Below are 22,812 nucleotides of genomic sequence, written 5' to 3' on the forward strand. Positions count from 1 at the left end.
TTTGAGGGTAGGAAGGATTGTCTTATGAGATTTTTTTTGTGAAACCTTTCCTAATCCGTGCTACAATCCTAACCTTTCCCTTCGACACTTCTTTTTGGTCCCCAAATTAAAATAACATTTATAAAGAACACAATTGGAGTCTGTCCAGGGTACCCAAACTGTTGTTTTGAACTGGCTTACATTGAAGAGCATAAAACTCCCCTGAAGGGAAAGATAGATGAAAACACTGCCTTGCGATGTATATAGATCTATTGGGATCTATATGTTGAGAAATGATAGCTTCACAATTTATTTTTTCTTTCTGAAGGTTTCTATGACTTTTTTTCCACTTACCTTAGTTTCTATTTATTTGGAGATATTTTCTTGTTTTCATTGTATGACTCCTGCACCTGCTCTGTTACATTTGCATTTGTTCCATTTTTTAGCAAATGCAAATTGCATTACATTATTAATTTCAGTGTGCACCGGTTCATTGCCAGTATATAGAAATAAAATTGATTTTTTGTATGTTGATCTCACATACGGTGACCATCATGAACTTGCTTATTATTTCCAGGAAGTTTTTTTATAGATTCTTTAGCCTTTTCTATGTAGATCATAATGTCTTCTTCAAGTGGGAAAAGTTCCATTTCTTCTTTACAAATTGATATGTCTCCTGTTAATATCCTTATTATATAATCTAGAATTTCCAGTACCATGGTGGCATAGTGGTTGTACGCTGCTAACTGCAGCATCAACAGTTTGAAACCACCAGCAGGTCTCAGGGAGAATGACTTGGCTTTCTATTCCTGTAAAGAGTTACAGTCTCAGAAAGCCACAAGAACAGATCTACCCAGTTCTACAGGGGCATTAGGAGTCGGCATCAACTCGAGGACAGTGACTTTTGTATGTTGGATAACAGTGGCGAGAGCAGCTAGGCGTAGTTTCTTCCAGATCTTTGGAGAAACTACCCAGACTCTTCATTATATAAGATGTTTGCTGTATGTTTTTTTATATATGATTCATATCAAGTTGAGAAAGTCCCTCTCCCTCCCTGAGAATTTGTGTCTTGAAAGGGTGTGATTTCTGTTGAATATTTTTATTGATGGATAAGTTGTTGGAGTTTTCTTCCTTGGTCACTAAGTTGGATTAAGTGAATTGATTTTGAATATTGAGCTGATATGCATCATTCTAATAAACCCCACTTGATCATGGTGCATATTGTGCTATTGTTTACTATACTGTCTATTTGATAACATTTCGTACGGGAATTTTGCTACTCTTTTCATGTGGGCTACTTGTCTGCATTTTTTCCTTTTGGTGTTGCCATGGTCTCGTTTGAGAACTTTTTTGTGCTCTTTTGAATCAATATTTAAATAAAGTTGTCCTTTTGGCTGGTAGAGGTCTACTTCCAGTAGGAGCAATAAGCTGTGTAACTGCCAAAAAACCTGAAAGTCAGTGTGAGATATTGCTCCGTGGAAATGACGTTTAGGTGCTTTGGGATGCGTGTTGAAATGGGTAAGCATGTGATTTGTAAAGCAGCCTTGGTGGCATTATGGGTTACGAATTGGCCTGGGACTGCCAGCTCAGCAGATCCAAAAATCTTCGTAAATTAATTAAGCATATCTTCAGTACAAAATTATCTCAAGCCTGCTTCTTATTTATCATGCAAGCACATTTAATCTTAGAATTTGATTGCAGAGATACCCTCTTCATCCTGGATCTCAGGATTGCTCAGGTCTGGAGTCATGAAACGCGGGCTTGCTTTCCTGAGACGGAGGCCTCCTTTTACTATTCGTGACACATCATGGTTTGTGCTCGTTGTAAGCCGCAGAGTATTTTGAGTTGTCAGGAGAGACCAGACCCTGGAGAAGGACATCTCGGAGGGGTGGTGAAAAGGAGGGAGCCCTCGACAAGCTAGGTTGCCACTGTGCTGCGGTGAACCTCAGACCAATTGTGCGGATGGTGCAGGGGCAGGCACTGTTTCCTTCTGTTGCACACAGGTCGCTATGGTCGGAGCTGACTTGACACCTAACAACAGTGAACGTATTCAGAGTGCTTGTGGTTTGCTTAAAATGAGTAAGAAAAATCACTTATACGTAGATACACACAAGTATATGTAATTCAGGGAGGTTCAAACATTTGTGAAAAAATTCCATTATCCTTCAATCCTATTTTTCCATGAACTTTTGGAAGCCCCTTTATGTGTGTGTTTGTATGTATATGTGTGTATCTCTTTACACATCACTTGTTGCCTTAACAAAAATTCATGAGTAAAATCCATTTAAGTGCCTGAAACTACGTGTCTTACTTTCCCCAGGTGACCAGAAAGACATTTCTTACACTCCCGGAGGCATGAAGTCTGAGCCAGGTCTCAGCACATTGATGGCTTCTGCGGGCCTCTCTCCTAGAGACTGTTGGCTATTCTCTGAGTTTCTTGGTTGCTTATAGAAGCATCTACATCCATCATCATGAGGCATCTCATTTCACCTCATGTGCCCCGCCTTTTCCACATCTCCACACAGAAGATTGGAGTAGGACACACTCTCCTGTAGTTTGACTTCCTTTGTCCCAACTATTAATCAACACCCCCCCACCCCCACTGTTTTTCCCAAGCAAGGTCACATTCACAGCTATAGGGCTTAGGGACTGCTGGATATCTTTTGGGACTGGGGTAGGGTAAAATTTCGTATATAGCATCATGTGTTCTTGGTGACTTTTAAAAGTCCCTATGTGAGTAATAGACATGTATATTATGTTGAAATATGAAGGGGCTTTAAAGTTTGTAGGAAGTTGAAATGAACAGATAATAGAGCCTCCTTGTGCTTAGGTGGCCTGGCCGTGCTGTCCAGTAAGCCTCGGACTGCTAACCTGAAGGTCGGTGATTCAAACCCACTGGCTGCTCTGCAGGAAAAGGATGAGGCAGTTTGCTCCAATAAAGAGTCAAAGCCTTGAAAACCCTTTGTAGGGATGCTGTGATTCAGAATCTACTCAATGGCAGTGGGTTTTAAAACTTAATCTCTATCTTACATAAAACTCATTTTATTCTTGTGCATTGCTTTAGGCAGTATTACTGGGATATATTTCAGGAAGCATACACTTCAGTAGTTCAATCATATTAATTAGAGCTGTATAATCATCTCCACAGTCAACCTCAACAGGTACTTCCTTCTAGTACCCACTGTCCTCAGTTCCCTACCTCCCCCAAACTTCCCCACCATACCTCTCAAGAAATATCAATGCAGTCACTGTCTCCATAGATCTTCTCATCCTGAATTTCTTATATAGAGAAACAGAAAGCTAAATACAGAAAACCAAACAACCAAACAAAAAAATGCTGCATTCCTCATGATAGCAAGGATATTCACATCCCTGCTCTGTGGTCAGAGGGGGCTTACTGGAGGCTTAGTCCACATCTGGACCCTGCAAATGGATTTTGGACTCCCGCTGTGATCCACTGCCTTCCAAAGACTGGCTGTTTATAATTTAAGCCCTGACACTATTCCCTCCTTGGGGTTTGGATTTTATCATTTGTGATCCTTGGATCACACAAGCCAGTGGTGTGCTTCTGCCCTGTGGGCCCAGTTGATGCCTCCCTCAAAAAACAAAGACATCTACTGGAATGCTAGTTGACTGTAACCAAAAATTTAGATGCTTAATATGAGTAGAGTACTTATAAAATTTAGTTACACACAAAAAATTGTTCAGGAACAAATGGCATGAAAATATAATGGAATCCCCCTCCCCCCTCCACACCCAAGTTGTCATTTTAACCATTTTAAGTATATAATCAGTGGCATTAATTATGCTCACCATGTGGTGCTACCATCTCTGACGAATTTGTTAAAAGCTAATAAGTGAAATTTCAAACTTGAGACAAATTATGCATATATCTTATTGACATATGTGACCATTGTCTGAAACGACAGCTTTTGAACACTGATGTTACCTTGCCCATCTAAATTGAATATGAATGAACTTTCTTCCCACTCCTCTTTCTAAAGCTGCACAAAATAATGTATTCATAACGCCTTTTGTCAAATGCTTTGAAGTGCAAAAGGGCTAGTCTCTCTTCTTTCAACTTTGTCCTAATTTTGCAGGATTCAAGCCAAAACGCGAGAGTTTAGAGAGCGGCAAGCTCGAGAGCGTGACTATGCCGAAATCCAGGATTTCCATCGGACCTTTGGCTGCGAAGATGACTTGCTGTTTGGGGGCATGTCTTCATATGAAGGTTCCCTGGCGCTCAACGCCAGACCCCAGAGCCCAAGAGAAGGGCATCTGATGGATGCTTTGTATGCTCAAGTGAAGAAGCCCCGGAATGCCAAGGCTTCACCTGCAGACAGGTAGGCTCCGGGAGCCATCAGTGTATTTCTTCCACGTCAGCTTCCCTGTAGTTTTTGACAAGGAAGTACGTAGATGGTTCATCAGCAATTCCAACCAGACTGTCTTTTATTAATGGCCTTTTAAAAAGCCTTTGTGTCTACAAGTATTGAGTTTATACAAATCAAAGCCTAATGGATAGAAGGGCAGAGGTTTCGATAGCATTGCTAACGATGCCAACCTATTTCATCTTGCTCTTAAAATGGTGTCATATCTGAGAATCCACAGTCAGGCTGTAACGCAAATAAAAACCAAACTTGAACTTATGGCACTTCCCCTAAAGTGACATTTCCTTTTATTGCTAGAAGCCTACAGGAGCCTCGAGGTATAATCAGATAGATGGGGAGTGACGCGATTGTCCCAACATGATTTTGATGGGCAGTGTGTGTGTGTGTGTGTGTGTGTGTGTGTGTGTGTGTGTGTGTGTGTGTTTTCTCCTACTGGCCTAATTGTTTACTATGAAGGAATTAGCAGACAGGATGTATAGTCTAGCTAGCCTTCAAGAAGTACATTAATGCTGAGTTCTAAACTGTGCATGTCGGTGTAGCACATAGGAGTTGACCTACTGAAATGACTGTATATGTTTGTCAGATTTCTGCGGCACCAATTTGAAAACAGACCAGACCTCTAACTTTGGATATATTTCTATAGTGAAATGCGACGATTCCACATCATGTAGACTTTGACTCATGAAGAAATGCATGCTTATTTTCTCGTATTTCAAACCTCTGGAGCAATGTGAATACAGCACGGCTCCCATCACTGCTTACTCTGGTGTCTTGGAGTAATCATCGTTCTATCGGCAGAGCTGGCCTTTGAATATTAAAATCCAAGATTTCACTCAGAACCAATGAGTCCTGAGTTTTAGGGCGCCTCGTCATTCACCTGGAGCGTTTAGCAAAGCGCTGATTACTGGGCCTTCTTCCAGGATGTTTCCCTCAGGAGTTCTAGGGTGGATGTTGAGCTTTTTGCCTTTCTCTCAAGATTCGGGATCTGATGCTGCTGTCTCTGATCCTGAGGACTATAATTTGTATCCCCTGCAAGACGAGAAGGGCACTGAAATGCTGTACCCTGTGGAATCCATGTGCTGTTTGTCTGGTACCTTTTGAAAGCAGTTGGTATTTTAGTTTCTCTCAGCTCTTTTAAATAGACTTCTTGCAAGCGCAACAGGCTACCCTCAGGCAAACCCAGAAGGAAGCGCTTTCGAAGAATAGCAAATGGAGAGGTAGCTGTGAAGGTAGAGCTCTTGTCTGGTTTTTCTTCGGCTCTCTCCCAGGTTTGCATTTCAGGGTTTCCTGATGGTTTTAGGAAAAAGCTATTTGATGTTGACTATAATGAGTACATTTACGTTAACAGAAGAGGCTCATGGTTTATTTAAAACCCCTTGGTCTAATCACCTAGAAGGGTCACAGTGCTTATTAACTAGCAAAGATGTGCCAGGATTCAAAAAATTCGTTTTTTACCAGTAACCGTGACCTTCCTCATATGAAGTATCTCTTTTGTTTGGTTCCTGCTGTACTGTTGAAACAAGCAAGCAAGCAAAACCAAACCCAAGCTCTGATTCTCCTCATAGTAAACTCTGTAGGACTAAGTAGAACTGCCATCGGGTTCCCCAGGCCGTCAATCTGTAAGGACGTGATTGGCACACTTTCTCCCAGGGAGTGGCTGGTGGCTTGAAAGGCAGACCTGTCATTGGCAGTCAAGTCCTTTACCTTGGGTTGCTAGTCCTCTGTGCTGTGAATCACCCTTTACCAATGAGTCAATGCCCACTCTGAGTGACCTTCTAGGGTAGAGTAGAGGGTTTCATAGGGTTTCCAAGGTTGGGAATCTTCATGAAAGTGGACGACTGCTGCCTCTTCTTCTCTCTCTCTCTCTCTCTCTCTCTCTCTCACCACTAACTTCATTTATAAGGCCAGTATTCGACACCTGGAGGCACCAGGGCGCCTTTGTACTGGCGTAGTCTCAGATAACACTACCTGATTTTTATTTCGGTTCCCATGTTCATTGCAGTGACTACACAGAATCACCATATTAAGAACGACGGCATGTGTGTAGGAAGTTAACAGGTTGTACGGCCAGTGAGAAGTGCTCAGAAGACAGTCGTTCATCCGGACTTATGGCTAACAAAGGCTCAAAGGGCTGTCCTTCTGCTGGAAGCCTCTACCACCAGGCATTCAGCTCAAGCTCCCATGAGTCAGCAAACCCAGCTCCCTAATTAAGTGCCCAGAGGCACCCCACTCCAGTGAGCCTCGGCTAGACGGCATTCCACTCCACTTCTGTTGGCCACCAAGTCCTAGCTCCCAGCAAAGTGCCAGAAGCACCTCTCACCATTGAGCCTCCATCTAAAGGCACTCGGCTTCCCGTCCATGGCTCAGTAGGTCCAGCTCCCTCAATGCAGTGGCTGCAGGCCAGCCTCCTGTCACAACGCACTCAACCTTCCTTGCTCGGGGGGCTGGGAAGTCCACCACTGTTTCACACTCTGACTTCTGGTTCTGTTGCTGCTCCTCTGACGTCACTGCTGCCTTCCAGATCCAGGAAGGTCACTGCACAGGGATCTCTGGTCCGGAGGGTGCACTCAGCTCCTGCCTACTAGGGAGATCCCTCCTCCTGCTTCTCCGAGGGCTAATTTTACATGCAACAGGGTGGCATTCCAGTGCCTTCTGCCCTCAGTCACTTGCAGGTGGGTCCCAGCAGTATCTTCCCTCACCTCGGGCGCATGCAGGCAACTGTCGTTTGGTGAGTGTTGGCGACTTTGGCTGGCAGCACCACGTTAAATAATTCACTGGCGCTGCAGTACTGTTGAAAGCAGCTTGTAGAAGATCAAACAGCCTGGGCAGGCCAGCAGTGTCCCAGCGACTAGCTGCTGGCTAGTTATGGAGAGAAACCGGCACAAGCAAATTCATGTATTATTATTCATCATTGAGAGACATAGTATTCATTTTTGGTATCTTTGATATCTAGTTTGGAAATCTAAATATAGTAGACATGCTTGTGTTGCCCGTTTATGTAGCCACAAGGCCCCACCTCCCATCAGCGGCAGGACCTCCCCAGAGCCTCGACTTCAAAAGGGCTGCTTATAACACACAGCTCCTGTCTTCTGGACCCTCCCAAGCCCAGCCCAGCCCATTGCCGCTGAGCTGATGCTGGCTCCTGGAGACCCCATGTGTGTGGAGCAGACAGATGCCCAAGGGCTATGTTCCTGGAGTTTTCCAGGCTGGGATCTTTAGGAAGCTGTTGCCAGGTCCGTCTCCAGAAGCACCTCTGTGTGGCTTAGAATCTTCCTCCACTCAGTTAGCAGCAAGCACTTAACCTTTTGCGCCACCCAGGGATACATCTGCCTGCCCTACCTGGGTCTAAAGCTCTCCCGAGGGTTTCTGCACCTTTCCCAGAATGGCTTATTTGTGTCCCTCTGCTTCTGTGCTCCTGCATCCCCACCTGCACGCTCTGTTGGGCACCACACTGACCTCAACAAACAGACAGACAGACAGACAAAACCCAGTGGAACTAGGTCACCTAACTCATTTCCTTCAAATAGCTGTAAAACAGACCAGCGGGAGGCGACTTCTGTCATGGGGATAAATCACGTCAAGCAGCAAGCAGCTCACAATCAGGTCTGTGTATTCATTTCTGTAGTCAAAGCTCCTTCACCTCACCCACGCACATTCCAGCACTGAGTGTGAAGCCCGGGACTGTACACTTGCGTGGACTTGGGCTCCCAAAGGTGGTTGGACGAGAGACTGTCTGAGAACCTTCCACAACCAAGTGAGGCGTCACTTTTTATTTATTTTGACTCTCAGCAATTTAAAGTTTGTGTTTTTTGTTTGCTTGTTTGTTTTAATTATTATTTTGGTCAAGAATAAATCGTCATTAAACAGTGACAAGTGTTACCACAAAAACAAAAGTGTGGGAGGACTCTTTCCTCAGCTACCTCCAAATGAATGTGAATCTGAATAGGAAACATTGGCCTGACCTCCACTGATGTTTCCTGTCAGAGAGAAAATTAGAAGGAGAGAACTTCTCAAACATGAGAAGAGACAGAGTCTGCCTCTCTCTCTCTCTCTCTTTTTTTAAGGGAATACAATCTCTTGATACTGCACTATTGAATTAAATTGTTTTGATTATAATGTTACTTAAATATGTATAAAAATAAAATAGGACTGAACTCCGTCTGTGTATAGCCATTATGCAACTATAAAACCAAACATCTTTACAAATTAAATACAAACAAAATGGCAAAACCATTACATTCAAATGAACAACATTAATTTAATGTGGCCAGTAATGCTTGTTGGTGTGTTTCCCCTTGAATGTAAACTCTTGCACAAATCATGTACACGGGAGTGTCTGTCACGTTGCTGGAGCAGCTGAGTGTGGCTTTCCCTCCCCCACCCGCCCAGCACAGACGCATCTCTCCATTGCTTGCTCTGTTGGAGGCTTATTGAACCTTTGGATGCCTATGGCCAGTGGCATTTGGCCTGCCCAGCATGCATATGGAGCTCTACCGGTTCAGTGCCCACCTGTTGGGCTGCAATCCAAAAGGTCAGCAGTTTGAAACTACCAGCAGCCCCTTGGGTGCAAGAGGGGGCTTTCTACGCTCATCAGTAGTCACCGTCTCAGAAACTCATGGGGCAGTTCTAGCCTGCCCTGTGCGGTTGTTGTGAGGCAGTAATGACCCCGTGGCAGTGGTTTTTCCCGTGGCACATAGGCAACCAGTCCACCTGGCTTTTATCAGCATTGACTTGAGAGCAGGCCATGGTTCTTTCAAATGCAAGCTTTCCTTCAGTCCTTGCAGTAGCTCTACCCGGCAACCCGATAAGTATGCTTGGACTATGTTTTCATATAACATGACATAGAATATCAGTGTGTGTTAAAATGATCATTCCAGATAGGAACACACAGTTGGAAACTTCTCAGAGTTTGCTTGCTGTTTTGAAAAATATGAGCACTTCCAAAAGTTCATGGAAAAATGGAATTCAAAGATAATGGAATTTTTTTCACACTCTTTTTGAAGCCTCCTTCTTAGACACATGAAAGACACTTCTGCTCAACACGTAAACCCCAGCAACCTTGGGGATCAGTACCCAGTGACACATTATTATTATTATTATGTTTCAGACACTTCTCATCAAGTAAACCCCAGCAACCTTGGGGATCAGTACCCAGTGACACATTCTTACTATTATGTTTCATAAGCGTGTGAGTGCTGCAGCTGTTCTGGGATTTTCATTGCTCAGTAAGGAAGCTGTGTTCCAAATTTTACTGCTGCATCACCTTGATTGATCTTCTTGTTGGAAATGTGGCCCTTGGAGCACCGCATGGAAACGCCAGGGGTGATTTACTCAATGCTGTGAATTTGACGTGAGCCTGGAACACTTTTTCAATTTCCACCTGCTATCTATGAAGAACCTTTTCTCAGATGGCATCATCCTATGTCTAGAGATAGTTCCATACCTGTTCCACGTGATTGGAAAATGAGCTATTTTTTGGATTGGTTGCCTTGGTGAAAGGGGACTGCTAAAAGTCCGGATGCACACCCGTGGTAACAGTCCAATGTCATTGTCCTGGGCGGCTGCGGAAGAGAAGTAGCGCATGCTCTGCTCCTTTCGAAGAGAAACAAGACAGAAACTCACAGATGATGTTGACATATTCATTTTTCTATTCTGTTTTTAGCCCTCAAAGTACTTGAAAATTCGTACCTGAAAATCGACTCTATATTCCTGCCATCAGGGTAATCCCAAGTTATTGTGATCCTGTGGGGGGAGCAGAATTGCCCCTGTCCAACACCTGATGGAGGCAGGCAAACACCATTCGGAGTGTAATGGATGATGCACAGGAAAGCCTGAAGGGAGCGTCCCTCTCGACACAGGCTTCTCCATAGTGGAGATGTAGCTCCTGGTCAAATCATTTCCCAAGTATTTTGTAGGAGAGACATACTAGAATGTATGGACTGTGGTGAGTTGCACGAGCCCCCAGTAAAATGATTTAAAAAGAGAAGAGGCAGACTAGACAAGGTTCTCCCAAGTGGCTCCATTGCTCTCCTGCCTTTCCTGTGGTTAAGCCTTGATTTGCATAAAGGTTATCAACCAATTGCCCCAGAGTCATCTTATGTCCTTTAGATCATGTCCTCCTCTGTCACTCCTATCTCCACCTGCAATCCTGCTACTGTGCAAAAGATCGTTGAGTTTAATGTGCAAGAGAATGAGCTACGGAGCCAGGCTGCCTGAGTTTGAGTTTGATTCTGGGTGCTTCCCACATCAGCCCTGTATCTCCTGAGCTTCGTTTTCTTCCTCTTTAAAATAGGGACAGGGATACTAGTCACCTCGTTAGGTTTGTGGAGAACGAGATCTGTCAGCATAGTGAAAAGTCCTCAGCGCCATCCCTGGTCCACAGTAAGCACTATTGAAGTATTTGCTCTTGCTGTTGCTAGTTAGGACATGGGTTTTTACTCTCAAGCAAGGACAGCAGGACCCATGAATACAGAAAGAAGCAGAGAAAGCAACGGAAATGAATCCAGATGTGTTTTACTTCTTCTATTTAATGTAGTCATAAAAGGACAGGGATACTACCTCCATGATTAATTAGTCCCCCAAACCACACTGCCATTGAGTCTGTTCAGACTCATCGTGACCCAGCCGGAAAGGACAGAACAAAGCTGCTCCTGTGGGGTTCTGAGGTTGTAAATCTCGATGGAACTAGAAAGCCTCATCTTTTTCCTGCAGAATGACTGGTGGTTTCAAACTATTGACTTGGTGGTTAGCAGCGCCATGTGTATGCAACCCACTACATCACCAGGGCTCGCATTGAATCATATTCTCCATAAATCACATTGTAACATGACCTCTTTCTCTCAGAATCAGGAGTGACTGACTGAGCTCACCATGAGGCATTAGAGATCACTTCTATGTTGTAAATGCGTAGAGTACCTGGATTAAAAATAAGTGCTAGAAATCCACCCCAAGGGATCAGCTCTCAGCCCAACAATAGACTGGGCTATAAAGTGAATATTATCAAGGAGGGGAATCAAGGGGCAGCATTTGCAAAAGAAACAAAACGCAGAAGGCAGAAAAAGGCAAGGAAGGAGAATACGGGGAAATGGAGAACCCAAGGAGGAAGTGGAAGGAGTGCTCTTACATTGAGGGAATGGTAACTGGTCTCCCAGGACAGAATGTGTGATGTGTAGAGGACTGCTTTGCTCTGGAAACTTTCACCCCAACACAACACAGCACAAAACAAAATCGCTGGAGTGGTTAAGGGCATAGTGGTGTAGGATCGCTCGATTGCTATCAGTCTGTCCTTTGGCAATTGGAAATTCTTCCTGTTCTACTTTCTTGAAATTCTTGCTAATTCTTACTTTGGAGATAGGGAGCTATGACCTTCTCAAACCGTGAAGAGCATGTTGCCGTTTCTGTTTGCCTCAAATGATCTCTTGGAGATTTGGGAGATGGGGAGCAGGGGGAAGGCAGAGAGAGATGCAGGGGTCTTTACCATGGCAATTTTAGGAGTTGTAAGAAGCTGCATTGGTGAGTGGTATTTTTACTGCGCTTCAATTTAGCATGTATAAAAAGAGCAGGGTGCTTCTCACAGATGCAGATCCCGGGACTTCTCAGCGTAGATTTTCTGATTCCGTAGATGGGGCTGAGAGCAAGAATGCACATTGTAAACAAGCACATCGGTTGATTTTGTTGTCAGAGGGCCATCCACATTTCAAAAGTGCCATCAAGGCTGTCCAGTCCTGCCCTGTCTTCTTGGTTCCTTAGCCCTCCAACCCCGGGGACCTAATCTTCCAGCACCATATCAGGCAATATTCTGCTTCAATTCCTTTGGCTTCCATTGGTTACTTTAGATCCCCACGCCTTTCTTCCTATCCGCCTTAGTCTGGCTGTTCCACGGAAAACTGCCCATCACGAGTGGTCCTGCTGTTATTTGAAAATCCCAGCGGGACAGCTTCCAGCATCACAGCAACACACCAACCGCGGCCACCCGACAAACTGACAGACAGACTGTGGAAAACACCGTCCCCGATAGGAGTCAGTTTATTAGGATCTCCGATACGAGTTCATTTTTTATGGCCTGTTAATAGTGAAGCTGTGAAATAAGTGATCATTTCCATATTGGACCGCACTTTACCTTGCCATTCATGAATGTACAGTGCCAGTCTCCCATCGAACAAGGCTGTTCTTTAAAAGGTCGCCTGCAGGTGTGATTCTCCTAAACTTGACTCCTTTTAGTTGTTCTTTTCACGCAGAGTTAAAGAATTTCAATTTAAGTAGTTTGGTATGCGTGGAATGCTAACAAAAGCATGTTGAAATGCAGATCAATCATCATTTCTTTCTTGCTTTTTTATTTACTTGAGGACACCATGCAATTCAGTTTTATATCTAGACAGCCGAATCTGCGGTGAAAAGCTTCACAGGAAAGACAACTCTGATGGGCATTTTCTGACTGTCACCATGCCATCATTTGCCACCAAGAGTGCATTGTCCTCCAATGTAATTGAAACAAAATGGGCACTGTACTGCCATAAATCTAAATAGCAGGAAAATAGTAGGCTAGACTCCCCCAGCTTGCTGAGGACACCTTAATGGAAACATAAATACCATAATCACATGCTTTTTGCATGTATTTTACCACTAACGAGAAAATGCCAATTTCCAAAGGAAAGACCTCCATGAACTTGTCTCTCCATTCGTCCGGTGCCGCCTCCTGTCCCTCTACCAGGCCCCTCCCGCCCCCACCTCCCCCCCCCACCACCACATACACACACATTAAAACTGGTATCCAGTTAAGTCAAAAGGAGCTCTGGCAAACAGAACAAAATGGATTTTCTTTGACGCAGGCATTCATTAAACGTGCTCCCTTAAAACTCTTGGGTCACTAATACAGTTGTTGTCTGTCTGCCCTTCAAGAAAGTAGATGCCGTTTGTTGGACGGACATGTACTTAGTCTTCTGTATCTCAGATTTTCTGGAAGCATGAGGAACAGATTCTTCATGGTAGCAAATCTCATTGTAAGTTGGGTTTACAAATTGGTGGCCTAGCTAATGTATGTGCTGCTAACCAAGCTCTCAAGAGCCCTGGTGATGTTGTAGTGGTTACTGATTGGGCTGTTAACTGCAAGGTCAGCAGATTGACACCACCAGCCTCTCCTTGGGAGGAAGACAGGACTTTCTACTCCCGTAAAGCCTTACAGCCTCAGAAACACACAGGGAAGTTCTGCCTTGTCCCACAGGGTCTCTGAGAGTTGGCATCTATGCTATAGCAGTGAGTTCTTTGGGTTTTGAATTGAGCTCCCATCTTGAGGCCCTTAGATCTATTGATGGCCTTGGCCAACTCCTTCTCCATTTACTTTACCAAAGCTTCTTTTCCCTTGCACGTGCTTCTTAGCTCCAGATCTAGAATCCACCGGCCTCTATGCCTAAACCGGTTCCCTCTCCTCACCTGCTGAGGGCTAGTTCTCTGAACAATGTCTGGATGCCACATTCTCCTCTTCAAGGAGCCTGGACATTTTCTCCTCTCACAACCTGGCTATCAGCCTTGGTCTGTCCACTGGCACATCTCCACTTAACCTCGTAAACATGCTCAGGTCTTCTTTTTAAAAAAAATCATTTTATTCGGGGCTCAAACAACTCTTATCACAATCCATACATACATCAATTGTGTAAAGCACATCTGTACATTCATTGCCCTCATCATTCTCAAAACATTTGCTCTCCACTTAGGCCCCTGGCATCAGCTCCTCCTTTTCCCCCCTCCCTCTCTGATCCCCCTCCATCATGAACCCTTGATAATTTATAAACGATTATTTTGTCATATCTTACACTGTCTGACATCTCCCTTCACCCACCTTTCTGCTGTCCATCCCCCAGGGAGGAGGTTATATGTAGATCCTTATCATCGGATTGCCCTCTCTACCCCACCCTCCCTCCACCCTCCCGGCATCGCTGCTCAAGTCTGTCCTGTGCTACTTTTACTTTTAATGCTTTTGCCCTCTGGCTTTCTTCTGCTCTATTTTTCCTTTTCACTTCTACTTCAGACTTCTTGAGATATTAATCATGATTTAATACTGACAGCTGTGTCTGCTCTCGTACATCTAGTTCATGCTATATTGTAAGCAGGATAATGACCCCTTAACACTTTGAAAAGCAGTAATGTCCGTTTGATGACTATGTTGAGTTTGGCCCAGGCCACATTCATTTCAGTCACCTTATGTGCGTTAGGAAACTGGACAGTGAAAAACGAAGATAGAAGAAGACCCCATGGATTCAAATTGTGAGGTGGGTGAAAGAGACTGGATATAGCATAGATATAGCCCGAGAACCAAATCAGCCTAGAAAGCTCCTTTGACGTGAGGATGGCAAGACTTGAGTTCCTTTTCTTGGGACCCATTGTCAGGAAAGACCAGTAGCTAGAAAGAGACATCATGGTGGATCGAGCATCCATGAAAATGAATGAAAACCATGATGAGATGGAGTGACCCGGGAGCTACAGCCATAGGCTCAGATATTCCAGTGCTCACGAGCATGGCATGGACCGGACCGTGTCCTCTTACTATACTCCTGTCACCACGAGTTGGCGCCGGCTCAGTGGCAACCGCCAACTACAGGGATGTGTGCAGCATAATCTCTGGAATCTCTTAGTGCGTTACCTCACGCGATAAAAGAGATTGTACAGATGTGATTAAGTTAAGAATCTTCAGATGAAAAAAACAGTCTGGATTATTCAAGGGAGCTCCGTGTGATCAGAAAGGTCCACACAACGAAGGACAGAAGGACAGAGGCAGGGGAGTCGGTGAGCAGTGTGCTATGCTGCTGGCTCTGATGACAGGAAGGAGCCGTGGGACACAGCAGCATCTGGAAGTTGGATGCGGCAGGTGATTTCAGCCCAGTGAAATGACACCAGATTTTCAGCCTCTAGAATTGAGAGCTCATGCGTCTGTGTTATTTTCAGTCAGAGTTTGTGGCCATTTGTTACAGCAGCCATAGGAAACATATTCACACCACATCTTGTAACACTTCCTTAAACTCACATTTTCACTGAAACAACTTTCACAAAGGACAGTGGTGGCTTCCTACATTCTGATCCTTATAAAAGTCTTGGTTCTTGGGGAATGGCTGTCTCTTGGTTCAGCATTCTTTTCTACCTGTGCTTTTAACTGTCTTGTGGCATGTTCTCTTCTACTAAGGCAGTGGTTCTCAACCTTCCTAATGCCACGGCCCTTTAATACAATTCCTCATGTTGTGGTGACCCCTAACCATAAAATTATTTTCGTTGCTACTTCATAACTGTAACTTTGCTACTGTTATGAATCTTAATGTAAATATCTGATACGCAGGATGTATTTTCATTGTTACAAATTGAACATAATTAACGCATACTAATTAATCACAAAATAATATGTAATTATATATTGTGAACTATTTCTGATTACAAATAAATGAAATTTTGTCTTGAAGCATGGTGTAGCATGGGTAACAGTCTTAATATAACGACAGTAAACTACATTGCTACATCTTGCGACAGTATGCGTATAAAGGCAAGTCAATGTGAAGGTTGAGATAGCTTCTTTCTCACCAGATCAGCATATCTGCATGTGGGCAGACCCACCTGGAGACGGATAGAGGAGCAGTGTCTCAGTTCCTAAAACCATCAGAAATATGTGTTTTCCGATGGTCTTAGGCAACCCCTGTGAAAGGGTCGTTTGACCCCCAAACGGGTTGTGACCCACAGGTTAAGAACCGCTGTTCTGAGGTCTTCTAAGGGTTGGGTGCCACAAGGATCTAGCTATGAACCACTGTTTTTTTTTTAAAAAAATGTGTTTTTCCAGTTTAAGGTGTTCACAGGGTCCTGGCGATACCTTTTCTCCAGGCAGTAGCTCAGTCCTTGTTCTAGATTTTTTTTGTACATATTTTACTGAGATCTCAAGAAAAGCTGACGGAGCCAATTGGTTTTCATTCAACAATTCATACTCACTTTATTTCATGTCACTGATTTAATCCCTACTATGTATCAGTACTCCATTTCACCTACCTTCCTATTCCTTCTGAGCTTGATTCCTGGGCAAATACTGTCGCTTTCATCTTGTGTGGTTAATTGTCCTAAGGAGTGTGTTCCCCCCTCGGCATTGTTGTTCAACTTATTGGCCTGTCTGTCATGAAGGTGAGTTCATTTCCAAGGTTGAAGGGTGGGTAAGGGTCTTGGTCCTATTATTAGGGCTCCCATCAGTCTTTTTCACAGTAAGCCTGGCATCTGTTATGATTTTGATTCCACATATATATTTCTCCATTCAATCCAAGACCTACTGTGATCCTTCTCAGAGCACTCAGTGATGGTAACTGGATACCATCGAGTTCTTTTGGTCTTAGGATCATGAAGACTGACTGTACCAGATTCATTAATCCATTGGACTAATAATTATCGTTGCTTCTTTGCTCTAGACAGGGAAAAACAAGAGGCACACCTTAGATGGCTACATGGAAGCTTTTAAGACCTCAGCCACGACTGGCCAAAGTAGTCTGTCGAATGTTGCCGTGGTGGATTGTGCTGTGCCCGCTGATGTGATGGTCCTAAACGCCCCCCAGGCTCAGCCAAAGCTTACTAATTTGATATTCGGAACGATTCCACTGTTTTTATACTGTTAAGAGGTCCTGGTGGCGCAGTGGGTAAGGGCTTGACTGGTAAATGGTCAGCAGTTAGAAATTCCCCCATTGGTCTGGGGCAGAACGATGCGGCCGTCTGCTACCATAAAAATGACAGCCTAGGAGCCCCTATGGAGCAGGTCTAGGCTTTCTCCGAGCGTTGTGGAGAGCCATACTGTTGTAGTTCTTTGCTGTTGAGTTGTCCCTGACTGACGGTGACCTGATGTATGACGGAGTGAACCCCTGCCTGGTCCTGCACCACCCTCACAATGTAGGAGCCCATTGTTGCAGCCATGGTGTCGCTCCATCTCATGGTGGTGTCCCTTGTTCACACGGACCCTTTCCTAGTGCCTTGTATCCTATTGCACGTTAGATGAAGGGTGGTGGCCACCCACTGTTCTTGCTCCCATTTTGTTCTCTTCAAACCCCGACTTCACCTAAGACTGTTTCCCATCTCCCCCCAAAATCAACTGTGCCGTTTTCTTGCTCAAAATGTTCTGTAGCTTCTTATTGTCTGTCTCCAAGATGAACCCTAAGCTCCTCAAATGGTGTTTATGAGGCAAAAGACTTCCCTTCAGCCTCACCACTAATTAATAAAACTGTGCCATTTTAGCTCAAAACATTATGCTTTCCTATTAGAGGATCATTGCATAAGTATAAACCTAGCTCCATATAACACATGGGTGAATTAAGTGGGTCTCTGGTGTTACAAGTTCTGCAAATGTTAAATTTTGGTGAGTGAAACAAGCAATCACCATCTATTAAGCTGTTCTAATATAGTTAGAGATACAGCAATTAAATTAACGTCTGAGGTGACATAAACAACCCAACAAATGAAATCTCGAAAGTAATGAAGCCATAAATAAGGTCACGGCTAATTTTAAAGACTTCTTGTTTAATTCTTTTTGTTGATTAACATTGCCCGAAACCACAATTTGTTTGTGGGAGTAATGTGAAGCTGGGGTGTGTGTGTGTGTGTGTGTGTGTGTGTGTGTGTGTGTGTGTGTTATTTTATATATTTGCTTTTGCCGTAGAGAAAGTGTACATATTCTGCAGAAAGAGGAGGCTGAAAGAAACCCATTTGAGTTGGTTAGCAAGCAAGTTGTCACTCTCCACAGTGCGTATGTGTGTCGTTTTATAGTCTTTCCTAGGTGTTTGTGGACAAGGTGGTCACACTCCAGTCGGCATCTCCTCCAGTTGTTGGCTGTTGCATCTCATTATTTTCGTCATCTCATAGAAGCTCAAAATCCCTGCTTTGCTTGCGGCATGTCATGATAACGTGTCCTTTTCCTTCTGCCCACTGCCTGGTTTTCTTGCCCCTTCGATCGTCCAAATCGGTGAATTCAAGCGCCGATTGTATTGGCATTTAGTGGCCTCAGGTTGGCTTTATTTTCCTCCTTGCTTCGCATATGGATGGAATATAAATCAACTATTAATATAAATTCATGAGGATTTATGCAGAGCCCTGTGGTGAGATGCATTTTCAACTTCTGGGGAGACTTTATCAAGACCTGAATCCAAAATCCATTTTTAAATTAACTTTCTAGATGTTCCAGCGCTTTGCTTATGACATCCTAAACCCTAAATTGTGATAACTCTTTGATTATCCTCTGTTTGTTGCTTCATAGATTTCTTCCCATTCCCCCACTCCCCACACGGGTTGATTTTGTGTAATTTAAAGAGGAGCGATCATTCATTACCAAAAAAGATATTTATTGCCTCTTTAAATCAAGGAAGTGGTTGGGATATCCCTAACTTCTTTCACTGAAATGTGTATGTATGTTTTTATATGTGTAGAAACATGAAAAATTTGAATTTCCCATATTGTTGTAGAACAGAAAATAACTAGAAAACCCTATTTATGACATGTCTGCTGTGGATATGTAGTAATTATCTGAGTATGTATTTGAATGTCACATAAGAGGGGACTCAATAAATATTGGCGAGGAGAGGGGTGGGTAGGTTGGCGGTGGAACTGGGAGTGCTGGGGAACAGACGGCACCAAGTGAGCAAGTTGTGGCGCCCATGACTCCAGCGATGCCCTCCAGCCCTAGTCCTTGTGGATTTGGACAATTACTGCCGGGTTCTGGCAGAGGGGTGTCAAGACATTATTGAGGAATTGGGGCTTTCTCTCATCTCACAGAATTACCCGATGGGGCCTGTGGTAGACCTGTGGGCAGAAGGAGGGAGACTGAAGCAATGACCTAAATCCTAGGTAATGATAATTTTGGTTAAACAGTTTTTGTTCTTTCCCTTTTCTGAAAGCCACATTAGCATATTATGCAATCCAGACTTAACCCTTTTGACACTGCTTGTGAGCAAAGAACAAAACAAACCGGGTTTCTGGAAAAGGATTAAACCTTTATGTTGTAAGGTCTTGGCACTTTCCCTACTAGTCATATGTCTGTTCAGCTAGCTCTTCTGAAGGAGGCCCGCTGGTTCAGCAGGTTACAGGTTGTTCCACTCACCACAAGGTCAGCAGTTCGAATCCACCAGCCCCTCCTCAGGAGAAAGACAGGTCTTTCTGCTCCCATGAAGAGTTACCGTCTCAGGAAACCCACAGGGACGGTTCTACCCTGTCCTGTAGGGTCGCTGTGAGTCAGAAATTACTTGATGGCAGTGAATCTGTATTTTAAAAAAAATCATTTTATTGGGGGCTCGTACAATGCTTATCACAATCCGTCCATCCAGTGTGTCAAGCACATTTGTACATATGTTGCCATCATCATTCTCAAAACTTATTCTTTCTACTTGAGTCCTTGGTATCAGCTCCTCATTACCCCCCTCCCCCTTCCCTCATGAACCCTTGATAAGTGGTAAATTATTATTATTTTGCCATGTCTTACACTGTTCGACATCTCCCTTCACCCACTTTTCTGCTGTCTGTCCCCCAGAGAGGAGGTTATATGTAGATCCTTATAATCGGTTCCCCCTTTCTACCCCACCTTCCTTCCACCCTCCCGGTATCACCACTCTCACCACTGGTCCTGAGGGATCATCTGTCCTGGATTCCCTGTGTTTCCAGTTCCTGTCTGTAGAATTTGGCTTTTAAAGCTATTTTGGAGAAGGGCTTCCGTTACTCCTCCACTATCCCTCTCCATTTACTATCTCCTTTCAAAAGAGTCAGTTAAAAATGACCATTTTGTCCTTCTGTCTTGTAGCCAGGAAGTTTAAGACGTGGGGAAATATCCAGGAGTTTAAAATCACGGGACAAGACTGTCTGGGTTCTCTGGTCCTGCTGTCACGGGACCCTCCCCTGTGGCGAGCTGAGGGGGCAGACATGGATTTTCTCACAGTGCAGGAGGCTAGAAGTCAGAATTCAAGATGCCAGCTGTGGGGGAAGATTCTCTCTCTCTCCCTCTCCCGCCATCTCCCCCTGGTGCCTTTGCAGTTTTTATTTCTAGCTTCATTAGTGGTCACGTGGTTTGTAGCTTTTCCCCTATTTGTACTTGCTTCCTTTATCTGCTCCTTCCTATCTCAAAAGAGATTGGTTTCAGTCGTAGACTACCCTGATACTCCTTCATTAATATGACAACAAACAAACAAACCATCCCCCAAAGGGTTTCCGAGCACAGGCCGAGGGACTAGGATTAATAGCACACATTTTTGGAAGGCAAATCGAAAGGTCTCACATCATTTTATCTCCCAGTGTTAGCTGGCCACCTCTGTCATGGTCCCGTGCCCTCACCGACAGTGATAGGGCCCATGCCATGTGCTAAGAATTCTCTTCAGTGCCCATGTTCCAAAAGTGAACAGAACATAATCCATCTCCGAAGTTCCTCTCACCTGAGGTTACCTGGTGGACACATGCAATGTATTTAGGCAGAGTTATAACAATTCAAAGGGGATGCTCAGGGAGCCTTGAAGGACTGGGCTGTTAAGGGAGGAAGGGGCTTCTGAGCTGCATCCTAAAGAAGTACGAGCTCTGTGAGGCTCCTGGACCCACGGCGAAGACTGGCCAAGATGCTGTGAGCATCACATGGACCCAGCCCCCCAGCAGTTGCCAGCAGGTTGGCTCTGAGTCATGGTGATCCCACGGGTGTCAGCATGGGTAGACCAGGGCTCCATAGGGTGTCCAGGACTGTGAGGTGCCAGAGGCAGATCCCCAGGACTTTCTGAGTACTCCTGACTGTGTGCAGCACCCAGGGACACCTTGGATAGATACCCTTTTGGCAGGTATGAAATACAGTGAAAGAAGTGTCTATTCTGCGACTAAAAGCCCCGGGCTGTGTTACACACAGAGGATCCCACATCACCAGGGAGTTTTCCTGAATACACTCACTTTTTCAAGCATGTTATGAGGTTTTGGTCAAAGAAGCTTTGCTCCCGTTCATGGAGACTTTGGGTGTCTTCAGCCCTCTGGTTGTGGAGGCCGGTGGAGCACCGTCAGAAAGAGCCTGGATAGGTACAGAGGCAGCAACGAGGTGATTTCTAGGTGGGTGAGCTCAGGATTCGGTGCTCTGAGTCTTGGCAGTATGTGGCAATTTTGACCATGTGCTTCCAGTTTCAGAGGAGCCCTTTGAGGCTGTTAATGTCTTAATACACCGAGTATCGCTTTAATCCTTGGGGGGATGTAATAGAGTTGGTGTGGACCAGGATGTGAATGACTGTGAACGGCTTATGGTCTGCAATATTTCCAAGGCCTTAAAAGCTTTACTGAGACACTAGGGGAGAACAAACCCCATCAGCCAGTCTCGGTATTAGTTCAGCACATACAGCACACACTTCCTCACTAGGCTATTTCATAAACTCTGAAATAGAATCATAATTTAGTCTTCCTTCGACCATTTTTCCTTAAGAGATCTTAACATCTGGGAGAGACTCCTCCATCCCACTCTGAATTAGTCACCCAATGACTTAATCCACAAACCCAAAATGTAGCTTCTTTTTAAAAACTCGTCCGGTTTTGAATCTCCTTGGAAGTTCTCCAAGATCTCTAGCTTTTAAATTGGGGCAAGGCCGGTTGGGATGGAGGTGCAGTGTTATCCTTGCGATGGGTCTGTGAAGTTGCGCACTCCTGGCTCACCCATAACTGAAGCAGCTTTTTTATGGATTGTATAAGGGCAGGTGGTGCTCTGATTGCTTTCTGGGACTTTCTTTTAGCTATTGTGGGAGAGCGTCACCACACACCCCACCTCCATTTTCATAGCTAGTACATTTTAAAAACGGTTTTTAAAAATCAAGTAGCGCCAGCCCTGGTGGTATGGTGCCTGCCATCCACCAAAATCAGTGGTTCGAAACCACCAGCCACTCCCTGGGAGAAAAACAGTTTCCAACTTCCATAAAGAGTTACAATCCTTCTTGATGTGATTGATCTATTTTAATTGTGTGATGTGTGGATTAAGTGCGAATAGAACTGTTAAAAATAAGAGTTACAGTCTGGGGAATGCACAGGGGCAGTCTTACCCTGTCTACAGGGCTACGAGTCAGCATCAGTTCAATGCCAGTAAGCTTGGCTTTGGAGATTTTATACCAATATAACTTCCATATAAGTATACCGGGGTTGAATGGGGTTGTGATTCCTGAGAGCTAAAATAAAATCTCAACAATGATGCTTTCTGCTGACACGAGTAATAAACTCCCACTGCCTTGGGAAGATTCAGGGCCGAGCTGATACAAGCCAGGTCCACATACGATTGCCCACCTCTATCAGGACAGGTATGCAGACCGGAGCATCTCCCATCCCTCTTAAGCCCCTCCTTAGGCTGCCTGCCATACTTGCTCATGGCCACCAGAGGGAGGCTGCCTTTGTGGTGTCCGCTTGAAACCCTTCACCCCTCAGAGCTATGAAGATGGTTGGTCAGGGAGGAGGAGGTAGG

The 22,812-nt window shown here is 44.5% G+C and overlaps 1 protein-coding gene across 1 annotated transcript in view; it reads left to right on the forward strand.

Moving 5' to 3' along the window:
• PARD3 (par-3 family cell polarity regulator) overlaps nt 1–22,812 on the forward strand; it is a 631,094-nt gene that overhangs the window by 427,648 nt on the left and 180,634 nt on the right. Inside the window, exon 22 of the mRNA XM_045290158.1 lies at nt 4,080–4,322. Coding sequence (XP_045146093.1) covers nt 4,080–4,322 — 243 coding nt within the window. The remainder of the gene's footprint in view (nt 1–4,079; nt 4,323–22,812) is intronic.

This window comes from Echinops telfairi, unplaced genomic scaffold (assembly GCF_000313985.2).
Source record: "Echinops telfairi isolate 266 unplaced genomic scaffold, ASM31398v2 ScPeMD7_31;HRSCAF=116, whole genome shotgun sequence".
In the NCBI taxonomy this organism is placed as follows: domain Eukaryota; kingdom Metazoa; phylum Chordata; class Mammalia; order Afrosoricida; family Tenrecidae; genus Echinops; species Echinops telfairi.